The sequence below is a fragment of the Sphaerodactylus townsendi genome, linkage group LG07, assembly GCF_021028975.2.
Source record: "Sphaerodactylus townsendi isolate TG3544 linkage group LG07, MPM_Stown_v2.3, whole genome shotgun sequence".
NCBI lineage: Eukaryota > Metazoa > Chordata > Lepidosauria > Squamata > Sphaerodactylidae > Sphaerodactylus > Sphaerodactylus townsendi.
In genome coordinates this window covers 18,442,948-18,463,333 of record NC_059431.1, presented here as the reverse complement: position 1 = coordinate 18,463,333, position 20,386 = coordinate 18,442,948, and the positions used below count along the sequence as shown (strand labels likewise).

The 20,386-nt window shown below is 46.9% G+C and overlaps 1 protein-coding gene across 5 annotated transcripts in view; it reads right to left on the bottom strand.

Annotated features, from left to right (window-relative positions):
• Positions 1 to 13,467: 13,467 nt before the first annotated feature.
• Positions 13,468 to 20,386, bottom strand: part of NEDD4L (NEDD4 like E3 ubiquitin protein ligase) — a 301,785-nt gene continuing 294,866 nt past the window's right edge. For 2 of the 5 annotated variants that reach the window (XM_048503553.1, XM_048503550.1), the window contains 3 exons: positions 19,649 to 19,726; positions 14,768 to 14,822; positions 13,477 to 14,676 (listed from right to left, as the gene is read on the bottom strand). In XM_048503553.1, the coding sequence (XP_048359510.1) occupies positions 14,609 to 14,676; positions 14,768 to 14,822; positions 19,649 to 19,726 (201 nt within the window). In that variant the 3' untranslated portion in view covers positions 13,477 to 14,608. Of the gene's footprint in view, positions 14,677 to 14,767; positions 14,823 to 19,648; positions 19,727 to 20,386 lie in introns of all 5 variants that reach the window. The other 3 variants (XM_048503549.1, XM_048503551.1, XM_048503552.1) reach the window with 3 other exon arrangements.

The window sequence follows — 20,386 nt, the reverse complement described above, 5'->3', positions numbered from 1 at the left end:
GGGGGGGGGGTGGGGGGGGGGGGGGGTGGGGGGGGGGGGGGGTGGGGGGGGGGGGGGGTGGGGGGGGGGGGGGGTGGGGGGGGGGGGGGGTGGGGGGGGGGGGGGGTGGGGGGGGGGGGGGGTGGGGGGGGGGGGGGGTGGGGGGGGGGGGGGGTGGGGGGGGGGGGGGGTGGGGGGGGGGGGGGGTGGGGGGGGGGGGGGGTGGGGGGGGGGGGGGGTGGGGGGGGGGGGGGGTGGGGGGGGGGGGGGGTGGGGGGGGGGGGGGGTGGGGGGGGGGGGGGGTGGGGGGGGGGGGGGGTGGGGGGGGGGGGGGGTGGGGGGGGGGGGGGGTGGGGGGGGGGGGGGGTGGGGGGGGGGGGGGGTGGGGGGGGGGGGGGGTGGGGGGGGGGGGGGGTGGGGGGGGGGGGGGGTGGGGGGGGGGGGGGGTGGGGGGGGGGGGGGGTGGGGGGGGGGGGGGGTGGGGGGGGGGGGGGGTGGGGGGGGGGGGGGGTGGGGGGGGGGGGGGGTGGGGGGGGGGGGGGGTGGGGGGGGGGGGGGGTGGGGGGGGGGGGGGGTGGGGGGGGGGGGGGGTGGGGGGGGGGGGGGGTGGGGGGGGGGGGGGGTGGGGGGGGGGGGGGGTGGGGGGGGGGGGGGGTGGGGGGGGGGGGGGGTGGGGGGGGGGGGGGGTGGGGGGGGGGGGGGGTGGGGGGGGGGGGGGGTGGGGGGGGGGGGGGGTGGGGGGGGGGGGGGGTGGGGGGGGGGGGGGGTGGGGGGGGGGGGGGGTGGGGGGGGGGGGGGGTGGGGGGGGGGGGGGGTGGGGGGGGGGGGGGGTGGGGGGGGGGGGGGGTGGGGGGGGGGGGGGGTGGGGGGGGGGGGGGGTGGGGGGGGGGGGGGGTGGGGGGGGGGGGGGGTGGGGGGGGGGGGGGGTGGGGGGGGGGGGGGGTGGGGGGGGGGGGGGGTGGGGGGGGGGGGGGGTGGGGGGGGGGGGGGGTGGGGGGGGGGGGGGGTGGGGGGGGGGGGGGGTGGGGGGGGGGGGGGGTGGGGGGGGGGGGGGGTGGGGGGGGGGGGGGGTGGGGGGGGGGGGGGGTGGGGGGGGGGGGGGGTGGGGGGGGGGGGGGGTGGGGGGGGGGGGGGGTGGGGGGGGGGGGGGGTGGGGGGGGGGGGGGGTGGGGGGGGGGGGGGGTGGGGGGGGGGGGGGGTGGGGGGGGGGGGGGGTGGGGGGGGGGGGGGGTGGGGGGGGGGGGGGGTGGGGGGGGGGGGGGGTGGGGGGGGGGGGGGACAGTACACAGCCTTATGTTGTGGGGTGAAAGACTGATGTGTCAGAGGAAACCTGAAGTACCTGGAAGCCTAGGGGCCTGGCCATGGTTTAATACGGCCTTAGTGAGAGGTGCTTCCTAGTAGAAAAACTAAATCAAACTAAGAAACTGCATCGAACAACAACAATATGTTCCTCATCTATCGCAGAAGCTCCCCCCCCCCCACAAAAAAGCAATTATCTGGAAACCCAGAAAGCCTCAGTAGCATAAAATCAGCAGGGCTGACTCCTAGAAAACAATAAAACAAAAACTCACGGATAAGCAGGTTCTCCATCATCCTTACTTGTACTCTAAACACGGGGCTATGACAAAATTGTATACCATTGCTCAAAAGGGCAGTTTTGGGAAAGTAGCCATGTTGGTCTCCAGTAGAGAAGTTAGATTTGGGTTCAGTAGCACCTTACTTGTACTCTAAACACGAGGCTACAACAAAATTGTATACCATTGGTTCTGTTGGGTTTTCCAGGCTGTGTGGCTGTGGTCTGGTGGATCTTGTTCCTGTGGAACAAGATCCACCAGACCACAGCCACAAGGCCCAGAAAACCCACCAGAACCAGTTGAATCAGGCCTTGAAAGCCTTCGACAATGTACACCATTGCTCAAAAAGTCAGTTTTGGGAAAGTATCCATGTTGGTCTCCAGTAGAGAACCTAGATTTGGGTTCAGTAGCACCTTAAATACCAAGCAGGTTTGGGGGATGTAAGCTTTCAAGAACTTTTGAGAATCCCTCTGACAATGGAAGTTTGGCTTATACACAAAAGTGTTGGGATCTCTAAAGTGTCACTGGACTCAAATCTAGCTCTTATTGCTCAGAAACAGAGCTTTTTGCCCGATTTAAGGCTCACATTCTCTAAAGTTTCTGTCCATCAGTAGGTTTACTAAATTCCTGATGGTAGCTGGAGTTCTCCCAGAATTACAACACGAAAGAGGTCAGTCCCCAAAATGGTGGCTTTGGAAGCTGATCTCTATTGTATCGTATCCTGCTGAAGTCCTTCTCCTCCCCAAACTTCACCCTACCTCAGCTCAACTCCCAAAATCTCCAGGCATTTCCCAACCCGGAGTTGGCACCCCTAATTCCATGGAAGGCCATGTCAGCTACAGCAAAAGCGCTGATTCCACCGTATTTGGTGAAAATGGGAAGAGGAGACTAGGCAATCTTGTTTGTGGCTCTAGAATGAGTAGCCCAGCAAGAGCTGTGAACTAACAAAACAAAGTTCAAGGTTTACAATGCCTTAAATAAACAAAGTGGTAGTGGCACTGTGGTAAAGTGGTCACAGTGTTTGACTAGAACTAGGCAGATCTAGGTTCAGATTCTTGCTTGCCCTGAAAGTGGGTGACCTTAAGCCGGTCAAACACGCTCTCTCTCTCTCTCTCTCTCTCTCTCTCTCTCTCTCTCTCTCAGTCTAAACGACTTCACTGGGTTGTTGTTGTGAGGATAAAAAAGAGGGGAGAACCAATACACATCACTCTCAGCTCCTTAGAGGAAGGGTGAGATAAAATAATAATAAATAAATAATAATAATAATAATAAATAAATAAATAATAAATAAAACCTTGTAAGTTTCCAAGACCTACCCAGTTGAGGAGGTTCATGACAGTCCCTATAGCTCCATCTGTTATAAATAATATGGGATGCTACACTGATCAGCTTTGAGGTCTTTTTTGTCATCAAGGCAGTGCCCGTGTTTTCTCTCTGGGATGCCTTGGGGGAGAAAATCAGTTGTATTGGCTCCAGTTCTCAGTGGAACCACATTTTCCCTTTGGAGTAAAAGTTTATCTTGTTTCCGCTTCAAGTTCCAGTTCGATCTATAACGGCTGGTTCAGCCAACCAGGCAACCAACTGAGACAACTTTTAAGAGCAAATTAAGAGACGCAAGAGAAAGCTGTCTCTGTCAATAAGGTGTTTTGAAGGGTGCTTTGGTCTTAGTTCAGCCTGCAAGGGGGGGAACCAATGTAAGGCAGATGAAGCTGTTAATGTGGGCATCCCAGTGAAGCATCTGACATGCCAGTAGATGTCTATGAGGATGGCTGTGAATGCAGGCAAGATGGAGCTTTAAGCTGCCACTTTCCTGCAGTTTTTTGGGTTAAGGCTCCACTAGGCTTCCCAATTGTCTTGGGCCTGGCAGGGAATTCCCAGCTCCAATCTCCCACCCTCAAAAAATTGAGGAGTGGGAGAGAATGGCCTCTGCAGCGAAGTTCTAGGAATGTTCCCTAGTCCCTATGATCTTTACCATAGATATTAGAAGTTCCTCGAGTATTGCCTGCAAGTGACATCATGTCCTCCTGAAAGTCCACCCTCCCCAGCAGCCCCCCCCCCCGCCCCCGGCCCAATTCTCCCATCCTTTGCTTAGGCAGTGTTGGGAATCGTAGGCTCAAGAGCAGGTTATCCTGAGAGTAATTCAAATGATCAGCAGTTATGACTTAATGGTACAGTTCAGATTTTTAAGCTTCATTGGCTTCAGTGGAAGAGGTATTTCAACAACATTCACTGAGGATGTTCTGTCCTCTTGAAGAACAAGTAGTTATCTTGGGATGGCACTTCTCCACTTCCTAAAACCAAAAGAATTTGAACTTCAGCTGAATTAACGTTAACGGTTCTTACAGTTGGTCACTGTGATCCTCCAATTGTTCTTGGTTTAATTACACAAGATCTGTATACCTCCAGTGAAATGTACCCCTTTTTTTCATTTCTGTACTTTTGTAATCCTAAAGGAAAATGTGAGCAATTTTGTAACTTTGCTTAGTGTATATTAAGCAATTAAAAAAGGAAGCCGCTGTGTTACAGTCTGACATGGAACAACTTCCGAGATGGAAGAGGTTCCAAACATTCCAGATTAAATTTGCTATGTTCCATAGTCGTTTATAAAACTGAAACAATTATTTTTGCTTTTAAAACAAACGGAAGAATCCGAATGGAAGATTATCTTAGACATTAGACTAATTTTCATGATCCCAATTGCTTTAAAAAAATATGTCTGTATTTAATTTGCAGAAGGGGAAAAGCTGCTTTTGATTAACAACATAATCATTTTCCACTTATTTTCTTAAGAGGGATAAAGGCTTTTTGTTTGCCTGATCGCAAAAGACCAATATCAGGAAATGACGTTGTTGTAATGAACTATTCAACTTGTTAAATATTTAATAAACAAAGAATTATGGAAGTTGATTCCTCTTGTGCTTCAAATGTGTGGCGTGTCTTCTTGGAAGACTATTGTTGGTGTTTAAGAGTTCTATCCAGAAGGGGAGGCAAACCTGTTGGTGGAAGCAACACACAGCCACTGTGGTGGATTCGGCCTCCCCGGGGCACCTACCCTAGCGGAGGGGTGATTTCTCTGGCATGCAACCACCACAGTCCTCCCCAGTGCTGAGACGTGGTGCCAGACGCTGCTCTGAGCCATTTAGCACATTACGTCGGTGGCCGAGAATGGAAACTTAAGTCATAGTCTTTTGGGGGGCATAAGTCTGTGAAGCCCCATAGAGGCCTCCCAGCGACGGGAAGGCATTTTCACTTTTTTGGCTGTTCTCTCAAGCTTCTCTCCCCCTTGCGTTTTCTCTTACATGCATGCAAATTAACTTGTGAGTAAACCCCCATGATTACATGGAGCACCATTTTCTTCCTGCAGTTTCTCTTCTGTACAGTCAAATTTACTCACAAGTAAAGCCCCAACAGAATCTGAGGCAGTTTCTGCACAGCCAAGGGAGAGACCCTGCATCGGCATTAATCATGCCGATGCAGGCTATGGGGACGTTCGCACAAACGGCCCCATGGGATGTGCAGCTGTGGGAGCAAGCTCCGCACAGCCGCATATTCCCCTCCCCAGCCCCAAACGCCTCGTTACCTTCTGCTGGCAGTCGTGTCGCTCTATTGTCACTCTGAGGAGGGAAGGAAACATCCCCCCATGGCCACAGCAACGGCTGAAGCACCGGAGACCGGTGTCCCCTTCCCTCCTCAGAGTGACGATAGAGCAACGCGGCTGCCAGCAGAAGGTAACGAGGTGTTTGGGGCCGGGGAGGGGAGAGGAAAATGCCGGCTTCCACCCGCTGCCGTTCGCATGGCAGCGGATGGAAGCCAGTGTTTGCAGGAAAACTCGCTCCCCAAGCGAGTTTTGAATACACCGTTTTGGCGGGCACAGAGCGCTGCTGCATCGATTTGGCAGTGGTGCCTGTGTGAAGGGTCCCTGCCAAAACGGTGTTTTACCAGGCTGAAGCCGTTGCTTTCAGCCCGTGCAGAAACCGCCTAAGACTGTAAAAAGCATTGTTTCTACAAATAACGCCTCCCCCCAAGAAAAAAAAACCCCTCATGGTGACCCTGAAATGTTTGAAGGGAGTGAATGCAAACAAACACAATAGTAAAGAGGGGGGATCAAAAATGTTCTGCAAACGTTTTAGGTAACTTGTGCGGAAAGGGCCAAAGATAGTTTCAGAGGGTAGCCATGTTGGTCTACAGTAGAATAGCTTCTTTCAAGCCCAGTAACATTTTAGAGATCAACCAAGTTTACCAGATAGCCCAAAAATATATGTTACCTTTTGAAAGTTTGATTTGGGATTTGATGTTTGTTAGCCCATAAATACATGTTCTATGTTGAGAGTACAATTTTGTATTGGAGGTTGCAATTGAGTATTGTTGAAATATATTTTAATTTAGAGATATGATATCTGAGATGTTTCAAAGCATGAGCTGGTTTAACAAATATGGTTCATGGGAGCAGCAATGGTGCAGTGGCTAAGAGCAGGTGCACTCTGATCTGGAGGAACCGGGTTTGATTCCCTGCTCTGCCACTTGAGTTGTGGAGGCTTACCTGGGGAATTCAGATTAGCCTGTACACTCCCACACACGCCAGCTGGGTGACCTTGGGCGAGTCACAGCTTTTTGGAGCTCTCTCAGCCCCACCCACCTCACAGGGTGTTTGTTGTGAGGGAGGAAGGGCAAGGAGTTTGTAAGCCCCTTTGAGGCCCTTTCCCCACTTACCTTAAGCCCCGTGCTACTCTCCGCAAGTAGCGTGGGGTCCCACTGCACTCCCCACGTCAGGGGCGGTGACAGCGCAGCTGCCCCGACGCTGCTGCTCTCGCGGCCCCTCAGCGCGTGGCATCCCTGGCGCTGGCGAAAACAGCGCCTTTTGATGACGTGGGAACGCCCGGACACGCACCAGGGATGCCGCACGCTGAGAGCAGCGTGCAGCGACAACAGCAGCAGGAAAAGTGGGGAAAGGCCCTGAGTCTTTGCAAGAAAAAGTTTGATTTATTTGAGAACATTGTTCATTCAGAAAAGTACATCAGTTCTCATAATCGTTTGGCGCAGAGTGGTTTTTTCAGTCTGACCTGGATAGCCCTGGGCTAGCCTAATCTCATTAGATTGGTCCTGGTTGGTACTTAGATGGGCAACCTCCAAGGAATTCCAACACAGAAGCAAGCATTGGCAAACCACCTCTATCTTGGAAACCCCTACGGCAGCGGTTCTCAACCTGTGGATTGCAACCCCTTTGGGGGTCGAACAACCCTTTCACAGGGGTTGTCTAAGACTCTCTGCATCAGTGTTCTCCATCTGTAAAATGGATAAATGTTAAGGTTGGGGGTCACCACAACATGAGGAACTGTATTAAAGGGTCGCGGCATTAGAAAGGTTGAGAACCACTGCCCTACAGAGGTGGGATTCAAATAATTTAACAACCGGTTCTGGAGGTGGGATTTAAATAACTGAACAATTGGTTGTATACAAGAGGCGTTTTAACAACCGGTTCTGCCGAAGTGGTGCAAACCTGCTGAATCCCACCACTTCCTATGGTGTTGGCATACATCAGCTGGGACTTGACAGCACAAAAAATATTATTTACTTTGTTTATTTAAAAACCAACTTTCTAATTTTCACTCGAGGGGCTGAAAAGTCATCCCACAGTGTAATCCTAAACAGAATTAACCCCTCTGAACCTATTGACTTCAAAGGATCTAGAAGGATGCTGCTCTTGTTCAGGATTGCACTGTAAGCATCCCAAGCACACTTAGCTTAAGCATGAATATTTTCAGAAGTGGCAGAGCACAAAGCAAGGTGAGCAGTCACTTTAAGGTTCAAAGAATTAGTTCAATTTTTACTTGATTTAGTTGGTGCGATGAACCAACTTCTTCTTGAGAGCCAGCATGGTGTTGAGAACCAGGATGGTGTAGTGGTTAAGAGCAGGTGGATTCTAATCTGGAGGACCGGGTTTGACTCCCCACTACTCCACCTGAGTGGCAGAGGTTTATCTGGTGAACCACATGTGTTTCCGCACTCCTACATTCCTGCTGGGTGGGGTGACCTTGGGCTAGTCACAGTTCCAACAGAACTCTCTCAGCCCCACCTAACTCACAAGGAGTCTGTTGTGGGGAGAGGAAGGGAAAGGAGCTTGTAAGCCACCTTGAGTCGCCTTACAGGAGAGAAAGGTGGGGTATGAATCCAAAACTCTTCTTCTCTCTTTCATTGCAGATTAAAATGTACTGTCATTTAATCAGTGATATCAAGCAGAACCCCGGAGTTCGGAAGCAGGCCATAGAAGTTCCTTGGGACCAAATTCATTACAAGTGGAAACTTAAAAATCTTCACCAGTTGACCTTCAAAGCAGATCAAAAATTACAGTTTCACACTGAAGAGACTCTGCCTTTCCTCTCTCTTCCAAGATCTTCAAAGCAAAAAAGGCAATTTCGGTCAGGGTGTACAAAGTTTAAGCAATTAACTGCTGAAAAGACAAGTCCTTAATTGGAAGTTGGTCAAAGGTGATTCTTTTTAAGAAAAGGCCCATTATACACTGGAATTTTTTATTTCAGAGAAGAAGCTTGTTAATTGATTAAAAGTCATCATCATTTAGGCTTTCTAAAAGGGCAAAAGGTTATCTCAGGCACAACTTTTCAAAACAAAGTCTGTATTTTTTTTTAAATGAAAGAACAGAAAGGAGAGGAGATTAGCTAAATGTCAGGTGAAAAAAACGTGAGTAAAGGGGGAAAGAAATGGTGAGTTAAGATGGAAAACCAAGTAGAGTTTGATAAAGCAAAGTGCAAGCATCACGGGAAGAGAACCCCAACAAGGAATCAGGTGCTGGACGTGTCTTTCAGCCATCAACTGCGCATTGGACACTGGTGACAAAAAGGAATGATTCTTCAGTCAGTAATGAAATCCTTTCCTGTGGGGCTCTTGCCCGCACAGGTCCCATGGCCCGTGGTACAGCCTTCTGGGCCTTCCTACTTCTTGAGAATCCATGCCCTACGAGGAGAAACTTAGGGAACTGGGAATGTTATGTTTGGTGAAGAGAAGGTTAAGAGGTGACATGACAGCCATGTTTAGATATTTGAAGGGATGTCATGTTGGTGAGGGAGAAAGCTTGTTTTCTGAGGCTGCAAAGACTAGGACCAGGAGTAATGAGTTCAAGGTGAAGAAAAAGAGATTCTACATAAACATCAGGAAAAACTTCCTGACATTAAGGGCTGTTGGACAGTGGAATGCACTACTTCGGAGTGTGGTGGAGTCTCCATCTTTGGAGGTTTTTAAACAGAGGCTGGATGGCCATCTGTCAGGAGTGCTTTGATTATGTGTTCCTGCATTGTAGGGGCGTTGAACTTGATGGCCTTTATGGTCTCTTCCAACTCTATGATTCTACGATTATGTTTATGAGGAGTAAATGAGAGTTTGGTAGGCACTTGTTTTCTAGTTATTCAGCACTGGTACCTGACAGGTGCAAGATGGTTTATATTTATGTCTTCGGTTGCACCTCACTTTTGTTTTTATATGGTACATCCACCTGGAGGTGGGCAACCCTGTCCCAAAGGTACCTTTGGAGCTCCAGATACTTGCCAGTCCAAGTCCCCTTCCCTGTATTAACCCAACATAATGAAATGTTATGCTTCACTGACCCAAAAAATGCCAAGAAACAGTGGAAACAGAGAGGGCACCCTCTGACCTGTAATGGATACCATTTCAATGAAACGCATCCAAATCTTTAATTGCTTCCTGGCTTTGCAGACCAAGGAGATTGTTTCGGCTGCACCCGTGGTTTTTCTGCATCCGGACTGTGCATGCTCACCAACTTCCTTTTAAAAAGCAGGCAGCCACTAAAAAAATAGGTCACGTGTTAGTACAGATGCCAGCCTCCAGGCGAGACCTGGGGATCCCCAAAATTACACCTCATGTCCAGACTACAGATAACAGTTCCCCTGGTGGAAATTGATGCTTTGGGGAGGGGGGTGGGCTGTACGGCATTGTACCCCACTGGGGTCCCTGTCCTCCTCAGGCTCCAAACCAATTTCCCAGGAGTTTTTTGACCTGGATCAGGCAGCCCTATATCCCTATCCCCTGCTGGTGGCCCGGGGGGACCTGTCAATCCTATTTTTAACAGTCTCAGGTACGTGCCTTAAAGGATAAAGCAGACCTCCAAATGTTTCTGGAACCTATGCTGTAATAATCCACAGTTTTGGAAACACATCTATCATACAAGCCCACCTGTCAGGAGTGGACATTGGCTGCAATTCCCTGACCAGAGTACAATCAGTTGGAAATCCAGATTTGCTACCATTTAAAATATGAAACAATTATAGTCTGTGCTTACACCTGAACAAAGTCAAGTCCTCTTGTTCACCTAGCTTGATGTCAGCCGTTTTGAGCATGACATTTTCCTGCACAAATTAGAGCTCTTGAGCAGGATGTTCATCAGGCAGAATGTTTCTGCACAAACAAAATTAGAGCTCTCTGGCAGGATGTTCACTACTGCCCTGTCAGTGATGCTCCAACATGAGATAGTGTACAGGCTTCAGTGTTCGACCATGCCCAGTGTCATCTTTCTATTCCCACTACCTTTTTCTCACCCAACATCCAGCATGAAGAAAGGTTCTGAATAACTAAGAAGCTTGCATACCATTTTTTCACTCAACATCTAGCATGAAGAAGGGTTGTGTGTAACTAAGAAGCTTGTATTAAAAGACAACATACAAAGCAAAATTAAGATTGTTTGTTTATGACTGTGCATAAAAACCTGGCCGTTTGCTCTGGGCATGGCTGGATTCGCTGTTTAACAGATAAACTGCCTTCTGCTGGTCTGTCCAGCACTCTAAACCCATCAATAAGGTTGAGAGAGAACTTTGGTCTGGACCAGTTATGAAGGGGGCAATAGTACAGAACATGGTGTACAGTTTATGCAGTTTTCAGCATGCAAATGCAAAAGCGCTCACCATGGGGTGTTTTGGAGCCTCTTCCATCCCAGCAGCTGACTTATGGTGACCCCTTAGGGATTTCAAGTCAAGGGACAAGCAGAGGTGGTTTGCCATTGCCCGCCTCTGCATAGCAGACTTCCCTGGTGGTCTTCCAGTGCAAATACTAGCTAGGACTGACGCTGTTTAGCTCCAAGATCTGACCAGACCATGTTAGCCTGAGCCATCCAGGTCAGCGTGGACAGAATTCCTCAGGATCAAGCATAGTTTGACCCTTCAATAATCCCCATCAAGTTATGACTTAACAGTATTCTTGTAACTACCTTAGTGGCCTTAACAGAGCAGAGAGGCAGGATATAAATTTTGTAAATACATAGTAAAGAATTATTTATTTAGTTTGTAAATAACCCTTCTTAGTACTACTCGGAAGAAGGCAGTGGTAAACGACATCTGACCATCTCTTACCTCAGAAAATAGCAGAGAAAAAAATATAACTTTTGATTTCTTTTAAATGGGCTAGAACAATTGTTTTTTTAACCTGAGCATTAGGAAGTTCAGCCCACTCTTATTTCTTCTCTCCTCCCCCCAGCTTTGGCCCTCAACTGCTTGTTAGATTAGCTGAGGACATGGCCTAGCCATGAAATCAGTTTTTAAACAAAAGACGGAACTTTGAACCTTAGGCTGAAATTAATGAGTAACCACAAGGGATGCCAGGTCAATTTTGAGCAAATATTAGCTGTGTGAGCCACGGACGTGTAATTTAGAAAAATGTTACCCTTTCTCCCCGAAGTCCTTACAGGGCAAGACCCTTTTCACTCAGCCCCCTCCCCCAAGAAAACCTGATGGAGAAAGGGGGCCTCTTTGAAGCGGTGAAATACCTCCCTACCCCTTTTAAACAAAAGGTACTGAAAAATACATTAATTGTCATGCTCTGTGATGAGTCAGAAAACCAGTGGTTGAATCCTCCAGACTTTAGAAGCAGTGACATCTTTCATAAGTGAAACATTTGGGAGATGATGCAACCATTTGGAGGACATATGGTACAGTCCTCACAGGAGAGAGTTCAGAAACAATGTTGGCAATTGTACATTTTGAAGTGTCCCATGTCAATATTTCTGTACATGGAAGTCCATGAGACTTTCTCTGGCCTGACATAATGTCAGCCATATTAACTTTCTACGTATAGAGAATTATTGTGACAAAATATCCTCACAAAAACACACGCTGTAAGATGGTTCTGTCAAAACAGCAGATGAAGCATTGAATAATCTTCATACCTAATGGAAAATGGGTAACTTGAAACTTTGCAATGTTTTGAAGGTAATTTGGTACAATAAAAACTGTCCTAAAATTAATGTTTCTCGTTATGTAGGGGCAGTGAACCCTGATGAAATAAAAGAAAATTAGAAATGAAGGGGAATAGACAAAACCCACGATTTGTGGAGAACTGAACATTTAATGTATGACATACACATACACAAAAGGAACACCATTTCCCAAGTGATCCTCTCGTGAAGTTTGTTTGAAGCAAGCCAAGTGAAGAAGAGACTGAAAATAAAATAGATAAAATATCCAGTTTTGTAATACCCCTATATAGATTTATGCTGTAGCTTCATTTTGGAACTCCCAGTACAATTTTGGTTGCCATATCTCTCAAAATGTATATTGCAGAGCTGGAAAAAAATTGGAGAAGTTGGCAAACAAGATAACTAAGGGGTTGAAATACAATTCCCACAAGAAGAGGCTTAAGTGCAGAGGTGGGATCCAGCAGGTTCTCACCAGTTCCCGAGAGTGGGTTACTAATTATTTGTGTGTGCTGAGAGGGGGTTACTAATTGGGTCCGCTTTTCCATCTCCACGCCCTCACCTCCCCGAGAGGCATACTGCCTTTGAACGTGAAGGTTCCATATAGCAATTGCGACTAATAATGTAACTCCCTGAACTGGGTTAATCCCTTCCAGGTACTGCAATTCATGGATTCTCAGCCTTTCGTACCTTTTATCACACCAGTCTCTATCAAAGAACCTGTGTGTTTCACCATTGCTGTGTTCAGATTTGTGAGTTGGGGCATTTTCTATAATGTGATGATGATTTAGAAATGACCTGGTGCAAAAAAAAATTGGGGGGTTGTGGTGGGGTGGCTGCCCATGGGGGGGCATCCAACTCAGGTTTTACCCAGGGCTCAGGTTTGCCTAGGTACGCCTCTGCCCCCTTTGCTGAGGGGGGGCTGGCAAGGGAACCTATTACTAAAATGTTTGGATCCCACCACTGCTTAAGTGTCTATGATATTTCCATTTTTAAAAAAGGGTGTCTGAGGGAAGATATAATAGAGGTTTCAAAAATTATTCATGGGGTGGAGAAAGTGGATCGAGAGAACTTTTCCCTCAGATGCACCCAATGAAGTTGATGGGTAACAGTATCGGGAAAAGTGTGACTGACAACAACTCGAATGGAAATAAATGCTGCTCACCTTTAAGGGGCCGCTGGGCTCACCTCAGTTCAATCAGGACTGACAAAAGGAAATACTCCTTCACTCAATGAGTAATTAAAGTGTGGGATTTACTGCCAGTGGAGGTAGGGATAGACCAGGGGTAGGGAACCTGCGGCTCTCCAGATGTTCAGGAACTACAATTCCCATCAGCCCCTACCAGCATGGCCAATTGGCCATGCTGACAGAGGCTGATGGGAATTGTAGTTCCTGAACATCTGGAGAGCCGCAGGTTCTGGGGGGGGGGTGGGGGGGGGGGGGGGTGGGGGGGGGGGGGGGTGGGGGGGGGGGGGGGTGGGGGGGGGGGGGGGTGGGGGGGGGGGGGGGTGGGGGGGGAACAATATTTGTGCATATATGTATATGTGTGTGTGTATATGTATATATGTATGTATATATGTATATATGTGTGTATATATGTGTGTATATATATATGTATATATGTGTGTATATATGTGTATATATTTGTATGTATGTATGTATGTGTGTGTGTGTATATATAATAAACACTATATATATAACACCATATATTTGTTTTCATCTTCAAAAATGTGTCAGCAGCAATTAAATGCATTAGTTGCTGCATCTTGTGCCACATGTGGTATACACAGATTCCCATGCTCACTGCTTTAGGCCTGGAGGGCCAAACGCGGGAACTGTCATGTAGGCAACGACGGCACTTTAACCCGCAGAGACTGAACTTTGTGGCTTCCCAAGGGAACAATCAATAGCGAATTTCAGGCACTTAGTTAATTTCAGAGAGGTGCTTTTAATCGATCAAACTAGTGCTCACTAGAGAATTATTATCCATTCCATTCCTTACCTTAAAGTCATGATACTACTTAAAAGCAACACATGCACTTGCAAATCCATATACTACTTCGTACAGGCAAGGTTTTCTTTTTCTAAAATCACCCTCTGATTTGTTCATTCAACGGATGATCGTTCTAAAGGTTAATTCTACGGAGATGCGAGGACAGCCAAGGCTCGGTCACTGGCACGTTTGGTTTTTATAAGGTTAATTTCACAGGCTCAATACTCTGTCCCCCTCTTGCTTGGCCTAAATTTCACTGCTTTAATCAAGAATATTCATATTGACGACAATTCACAAACACTCCCGGCTGAACAGTAATTTTCTATTGCCACTTGATAGTCAAAACACAACAGAGATCCACAGACTTGCTCAGAGGTGCCGTCATAGGACAGGTGTACAATGAAACACCATTTACACTGGAACTTCAAGGTACAGAAGTGGATAGAGATTAACAGGGTGGGTGCAAGAGAAACATGCCACAAATAGAAAATAAGGTCAGAACTGGCACTGCCCCAAGCCCTTTTCTTTCTTTCTTTCTTTCTTTTTTTGGGGAATAATTTCAGGGGGGGAAACGGTTCTACCGAAAATTGCTTCTTCCGCTGCCTCGCACAGATAAGACTCGTGGCTGTTTCCGTGTGATTTCTCATCTTATTTTCTATTCCTAGGGTGTGCTTTCGTTTATTAATAGAAGTGCATAGAAGCCATGGGGGGGTCCATCCACAACACCAAATAAAAAAAATAAAAAATAAAAAGTTCAACGAAAAACAACCACAAAGAAGAAATGTTAATGCTTCACAAGATCAAATCGGGACAAAGCTTGATGAGCCAATTAAAAGCAAGCTTTTGGTGAATTATACGGTACCGTAGGAAGGCACTAAGTCTCTGGTATGAATGTCGCCACATATCAACACCTGGCTTCCTAAATGAAGAGTAAAATTACAAAGCTTTCACTTCAATACTGCATTCCCTCCTTTCACTTACTGGTTGTAGAAACTGTGTGGCCTACTTACTATGGTCTATATAAAACGTTCTTCCATCCAGATGTATCCTTTCCTCCCAACCAGGCTGCAATTAAAAGAACAACAGAAAACAAACAAACATCAGCAACTCAAAGTAGCATTTATCTTTAAAGCAGGCTAAAATCCCTTCCCTTTTTCCCTTCCTGCATTATTTTCATGTATTTGTTTATTATATTTCTTCATCGTCCTTCTCTAGAAGGCTCAGGAAGATTCACAACCTCAGGTTAACACAATGCACAGCACATGAAAGGATTTAAAATTCCCGTTCTCCAAAAATACATCTGAATCTACAAGTAATTACTTAAAACGATCACAGCCATCAGACAGTAAATGCCTATATTTCTCCCTCGGACACCCAGATCATTTAATTTAGGTGCACCCGTGCAAAAGGACCAGCAAAGCAAGGGGGAAAGAAATGGAAAAAAGAAAATTGCTTTAAGAGAAACGAAAAAAGAAGGGGAAGGAAGGAGGTAGAAGGAAGGGGAGAGAGGAGGGGGGCCAGTGGTGGGATTCAAATAATTTAACAACCGAAAAGACTCAGTGGTGGGATTACAATAGTGTGACCAGACCGTCCCGCTTTTGGCGGGACAGTCCCGCTTTTAAGCAATTTGTCCCACGTCCTGCGGGGTTTTTTAAATCTCCCGATTTTTGGAAGGCTGCTTCACTGCCTTCTGGGGCGCTCCCCTTTTCCCGCCCTGTCACAGGGCAGGAAACCGGGGAGCGCCCCAAAAGGCAGTGCGCTCCTGAGGCTGCCAGTGCATGTGCGCACGTCTTGCTTTAAAAAGGTGAACATCTGGTCACCTTAGATTACAACCAGTTTTCCGAACTACCGGTTCTACCGGAACCGGTGTGAATAGGCTGAATCCCACCACTGAGCAGGCCCATTGGTGTAATTACCATTGTAGCCTCAACCATATGTCTGGTGGAGCAGTTCCATCTTATAGGCCCTGCTAAATTGCATTAAATCCTGCAGGGCTCTGGTCTCTTCTGAAGAGCGTTACATCAGGTGGGGGCCGGGGCTGAAAAGGCCTTGCCCTGGATGAGGCAAAGTAGAGTTCTCTCGGACCAAGGATTACCAAACGATTTTCAACAGATTTTCACTTATGCTTGTTTGAAAATTGAACAAGGCCATCCTAAGCAGAGTTTATGTATTTCTAGATCTGTTGAAGCCAATGGGCTTAGAAGTGCTTAGCGGGACACTTCGAGAGATGCAGTGTTAACACGATGATCCGGAGATCAGCGAACGATGCGGTCTTCTATGAGACAACTGAAAGGAGGGAATTTTCCATGCATACATTGGATTTCTACGTCCACAAAACAAAACAAACAAAAAAAGCTAGCCTGGGAAATTATTCTGGAACCAATTATGACAAATGTTGCTGCAGCATTCAGAAATAATACAGAAGGTACTCGCAGAGTACCATACTGTGTTCAAAAATAAGAAACATTATAATTTGTTCAACAGTCTACAAGCTGTTTTCCATGTGACAATTTCCATTCATAGGAACTCTTACATGAGCTGCTTTCTCTGATATAAAAACATGCACATGGAAAGAATTTATACCCAGATCTACCCAAGGGATGTGGAGATTTTAAGCCACACTCAAATTTGCCTCTTAACTCTGAAACAATATTTATGTTAATTTTATCCACTAAGCTGAACTGAAAGTACTAGAGTTAAAGCTGGATCATTTGTTTAACCATTTCGTAGGGCAGCTGTGTTGATCTGCAGTAGAAGATCTAGATTCGAATCCTCAGAGATCAATAAGATCTTCAGAGTATGAGTTTTCAAGTGTCAAAGCTCTACCAGATGTCTGACAAAGGGAACTTTGATACTTGAAAGCTTATACCCTGAGAACGTTGTTTGCCATGACTCAAATCTAGCTTTTTTAAAAAAGGTGATACTCAGAAGTCATTTTGGAAAGTCTTCCATGAAAATTAACAATGCCTTTACCAGAGATGCTGGCCGTGTTCCAGTTTTCTTTAAGAAGTGACACAGGGAAGCTCTAGGAATTGCCATCTGCCATTTCCTGGATCGTCTTTGTTCTAGAATGCTCTGCTTAGGTCCTACTGCCTACTTAGCCCTGTCCCCAAGGCACTAGGACCCAAGCAGGGCATTCTAGAAAAAAGATGGTCCAGGAAATGGTGGATGAATCCACAAATATCTGTCATCTTTATCCTGAACAGGGTATAAAATTATTCTCTCACTTCCAACTACTTGGACTGACAGTTGGAAGCTTAGTTGCTCTAGTACAGGAGTGTCCAACTCTGGCGCTTCAGATGTTCACAGGCTACAATTCCCATCAGCCCCTGCTGGCATGGCCAATTTGCCAGAGTTGGACACCTCTGCTCTTGTGACAGAGCTTTGAGGTGATAGAATGGAATGTGGAATTTCTAATTACATGTTTGGGGGAATCACATTTTGAAAGTTTCTTGTCATTAAGAAACCTTCGATGGAAAAACAGTATGTTGACAGAATGGTTAGGCTATAGGGCCGTGGTGGCGAACCTTTGGCACTCCAGATGTTATGGACTACAATTCCCATCAGCCCCTGCCAGCATGGCCAATTGGCATGCTGATGGGAATTGTAGTCCATGAACATCTGGAGTGCCACAGGTTCGCCACCACTGCTATAGGGCTTCAGAAAGACAAGGTTGGGGGGGGGGGTCACAAGCTCCCATAGGCCTTTAAAAGGAAATGGAACGGCCCAACAAAACAAATAGTTGCTTTGGTCCTGGAGTGTTGAAAGATTCTACTGGGGGGGGGGGGGGGGGGGCAGAAGTGCCTGCAAGAGGAAAGCAAGGATACAAAAGGGAGAGAAACACAGCGCATGATTTGCCTGAAGAAAGTTACCGCTGCAAGGTGCGATCAACTAGGCTGAGAAAGCTCCTCTGCTTGAGACGGGCAGCTTCTCAGTCGATAGTCCTCAGCGGCGACAGCGAGCCAAGGACCGGAATCAAGGTTTGGAATCCTTGTGTACGTGTGTGTGTGTTACGTTATGTGCATCGAATAACTTTGAACTCATGTCAACCCTATGAATAAATGACCTCTTCTGGCTGCTCTGTTTACTTTGGTCGATAGGTCAGGTACTATCCCGGGGTCTTGGGTAAATGCAATAATAACACCAATATTCAAAAAGGGTGACCATATGTCACCAGCTAATTACAGACCCATCAGCCTTTTATCTGTCTCTGGTAAACTTTATGCCAAACATCTGTTAAATAGGCTATCTACCTGGATCAATGATGGAAAAATTCTTTACCCCGAGCAAATAGGATTTAAAAAAGGTTGCTCTACACTTGATCACTGTCTGATCCTCAACCTCCTGTTATTAAAATACAAAACAAGGGGGCGATCCAAGATCTTTGCTGCCTTTCTGGACCTGAAAAGTGCCTTTGATTTAGTTGTAAGAGATTTGCTGTGGATTAAGTTAACAGAGATAGGGATCGACATTAGATTATTACTACTTATTAAATCTCTCTATTCAAACACAACCTGCCAAATAAAATGTACAAACTAACTCCTAAGATTCCCGTCGTGACAGGTGTTAAGCAAGGCTGTGTATTGGCCCCAGTCTTGTTTAACTTATTCATTAATGATTTGGTACTAGTGTTGTCAGATGTTAATAAAAGACCTCCAGCACATCCTGTTGTTAACAGCCTTGCTCAGGTCTTGCAAACTGAAGGCTGTGGCTTCCTTTGTTGAGTCAATTCATATCATGTCGGGTCTTTTCCTCTTTTCCTGCTGCCTCCAACTTTTCCTAGTGTTATTGTCTTTTCCAGTAAGCCCTGCTGACTCACAATGCCACCATTATCTCACAGGTTCTTATAGAGCCCCTAAACCAGTGGTAGGATTCAAATAATTTGGCAACCGGTCCCGAAAGGACTCAGTGGTGGGATTACAACCATTCTTTCAACTAGACAAAAAATTAGCTACCGGTTCTACCGAATAGGTGCGAATAGGTTGGATCCCACCACTGCCCGAAACCACAGTTGTGTGCCAATAGTTGACCATGTTGAAATGTTCCTCTGTTTTTCCATAAGGCAAACATAATGTGAGAAAGCAGTGTCAGCGTCGACTGTCTGCAGCGAGACGGCGTCTCGTTGTTTATCCTGACGAGAATGCAAAGCAACAAGGCCTTTGGGCTCCTAAGAACAGCCATCCTAGATGTCTGCCTGCCTCTCTGAGGGGATTTCCTTTTAGCACCGAAATGCAAAGCTGTCATTTACAAATGCAAATTAGCCCACAAAGCAGGCAATCCACTTGCGCTGCAAAAGGGAGCACAAATATTAAGCTGGATTTCTGAAAGCCTATGAAACAGACACAAAGCGACATCTGCGCAGGCAGGCACGCACAATCTACAGGCTGATAATGCATGTTAAAATTAGCAATGTTCCCTGTTGACGTGTGGCTGCTACTTCTCTGCTCAGATTAAGTCTTGTTGTTTGGTTCTGTTTTGGTAGTAACTATCTGCAAACATCCAAAATCTGGAGCCAGGTCTAAAGGATTTGCTGTATGTTAACCTTCAGCTTCGTTGTAGACCACAGGGGGAAGGGGGACTTCATGGTGAAACTGTGTAGTGACCACTTCAGAAGTATTTATGGCAGTTGTATATGATGATTTTATATATGGTTTTATGTTGTGCATAATAATAATAATAATAATAATAATAATAATAATAATAATAATAATAATAATAATAATAATAATAATAATAATAATAATAATAATAATAATAGAGGCTCAAGGAAATTATCCACCCTGCTCATAGTGCTGGTTTTTATCTCTACAAAACAAACACCTGTGAACCGGCAAACAACAATCAACTCCCACAAACACAGTTTGCATGAACATATAAACACAAATTCTTACAGGAAGAGGGCCCAGGTCATTGGGGTTTAAAGCTGCTTTCGATCTCAGGTGGACCGGGAATTTTAGCCGTGGATCCTCCTGTAACGACAAGCACGCTGCCATGAGAACAGGACTCCCAAAGCTACAAAAGTCCAAGTCATTTTTACATCCATGCCAAGGGGCTGTCATAATGCCATGTCTCTGCCTCCAATCTTCACTGCCAGGAAGCAGCTGGGATGCTGACTCTCATAGCAAAATGTCAACATCAATCTGCTCTTTCAGCCTAACGAAAACAAGGCATGCAACCATTGCCGAAAAGGATTTTTTGGGAAGGGGAATTCTGCTGATCACAGATATAAAACATTTTTTGGTAACGTGAGTCTGATTTAATGCCCCGGCAGTCTTAAACCAACATCAATAACTTCTCCCATACAAACTTACCTGCTCTTTCTGGTCATCCTCGGAGGCCCTGCTTTGGTTGCCCCCACCATCTGAGGCTAGATGAGCGGCAACCTGAAAAAAGGCCTTCTTTGTCATGGCACCAAAACTTTGTGGAATTCCTTCCCGAGGGAGATTCATCTGTCTGCCTCTATCAGTGCCTTTTGCCAGCAGGTGAAGATGCTTTTTGTTTTCTCTGGCATACCCCCAAACAACAGGGGTATTTTAGTGTTATTTGTGTATGTGTTTTAATTGAATTTTATCATTCAAACCGTATTTTTAATTTTTAAATGTTTTGATGTTCACGACTTTGTGGACTGA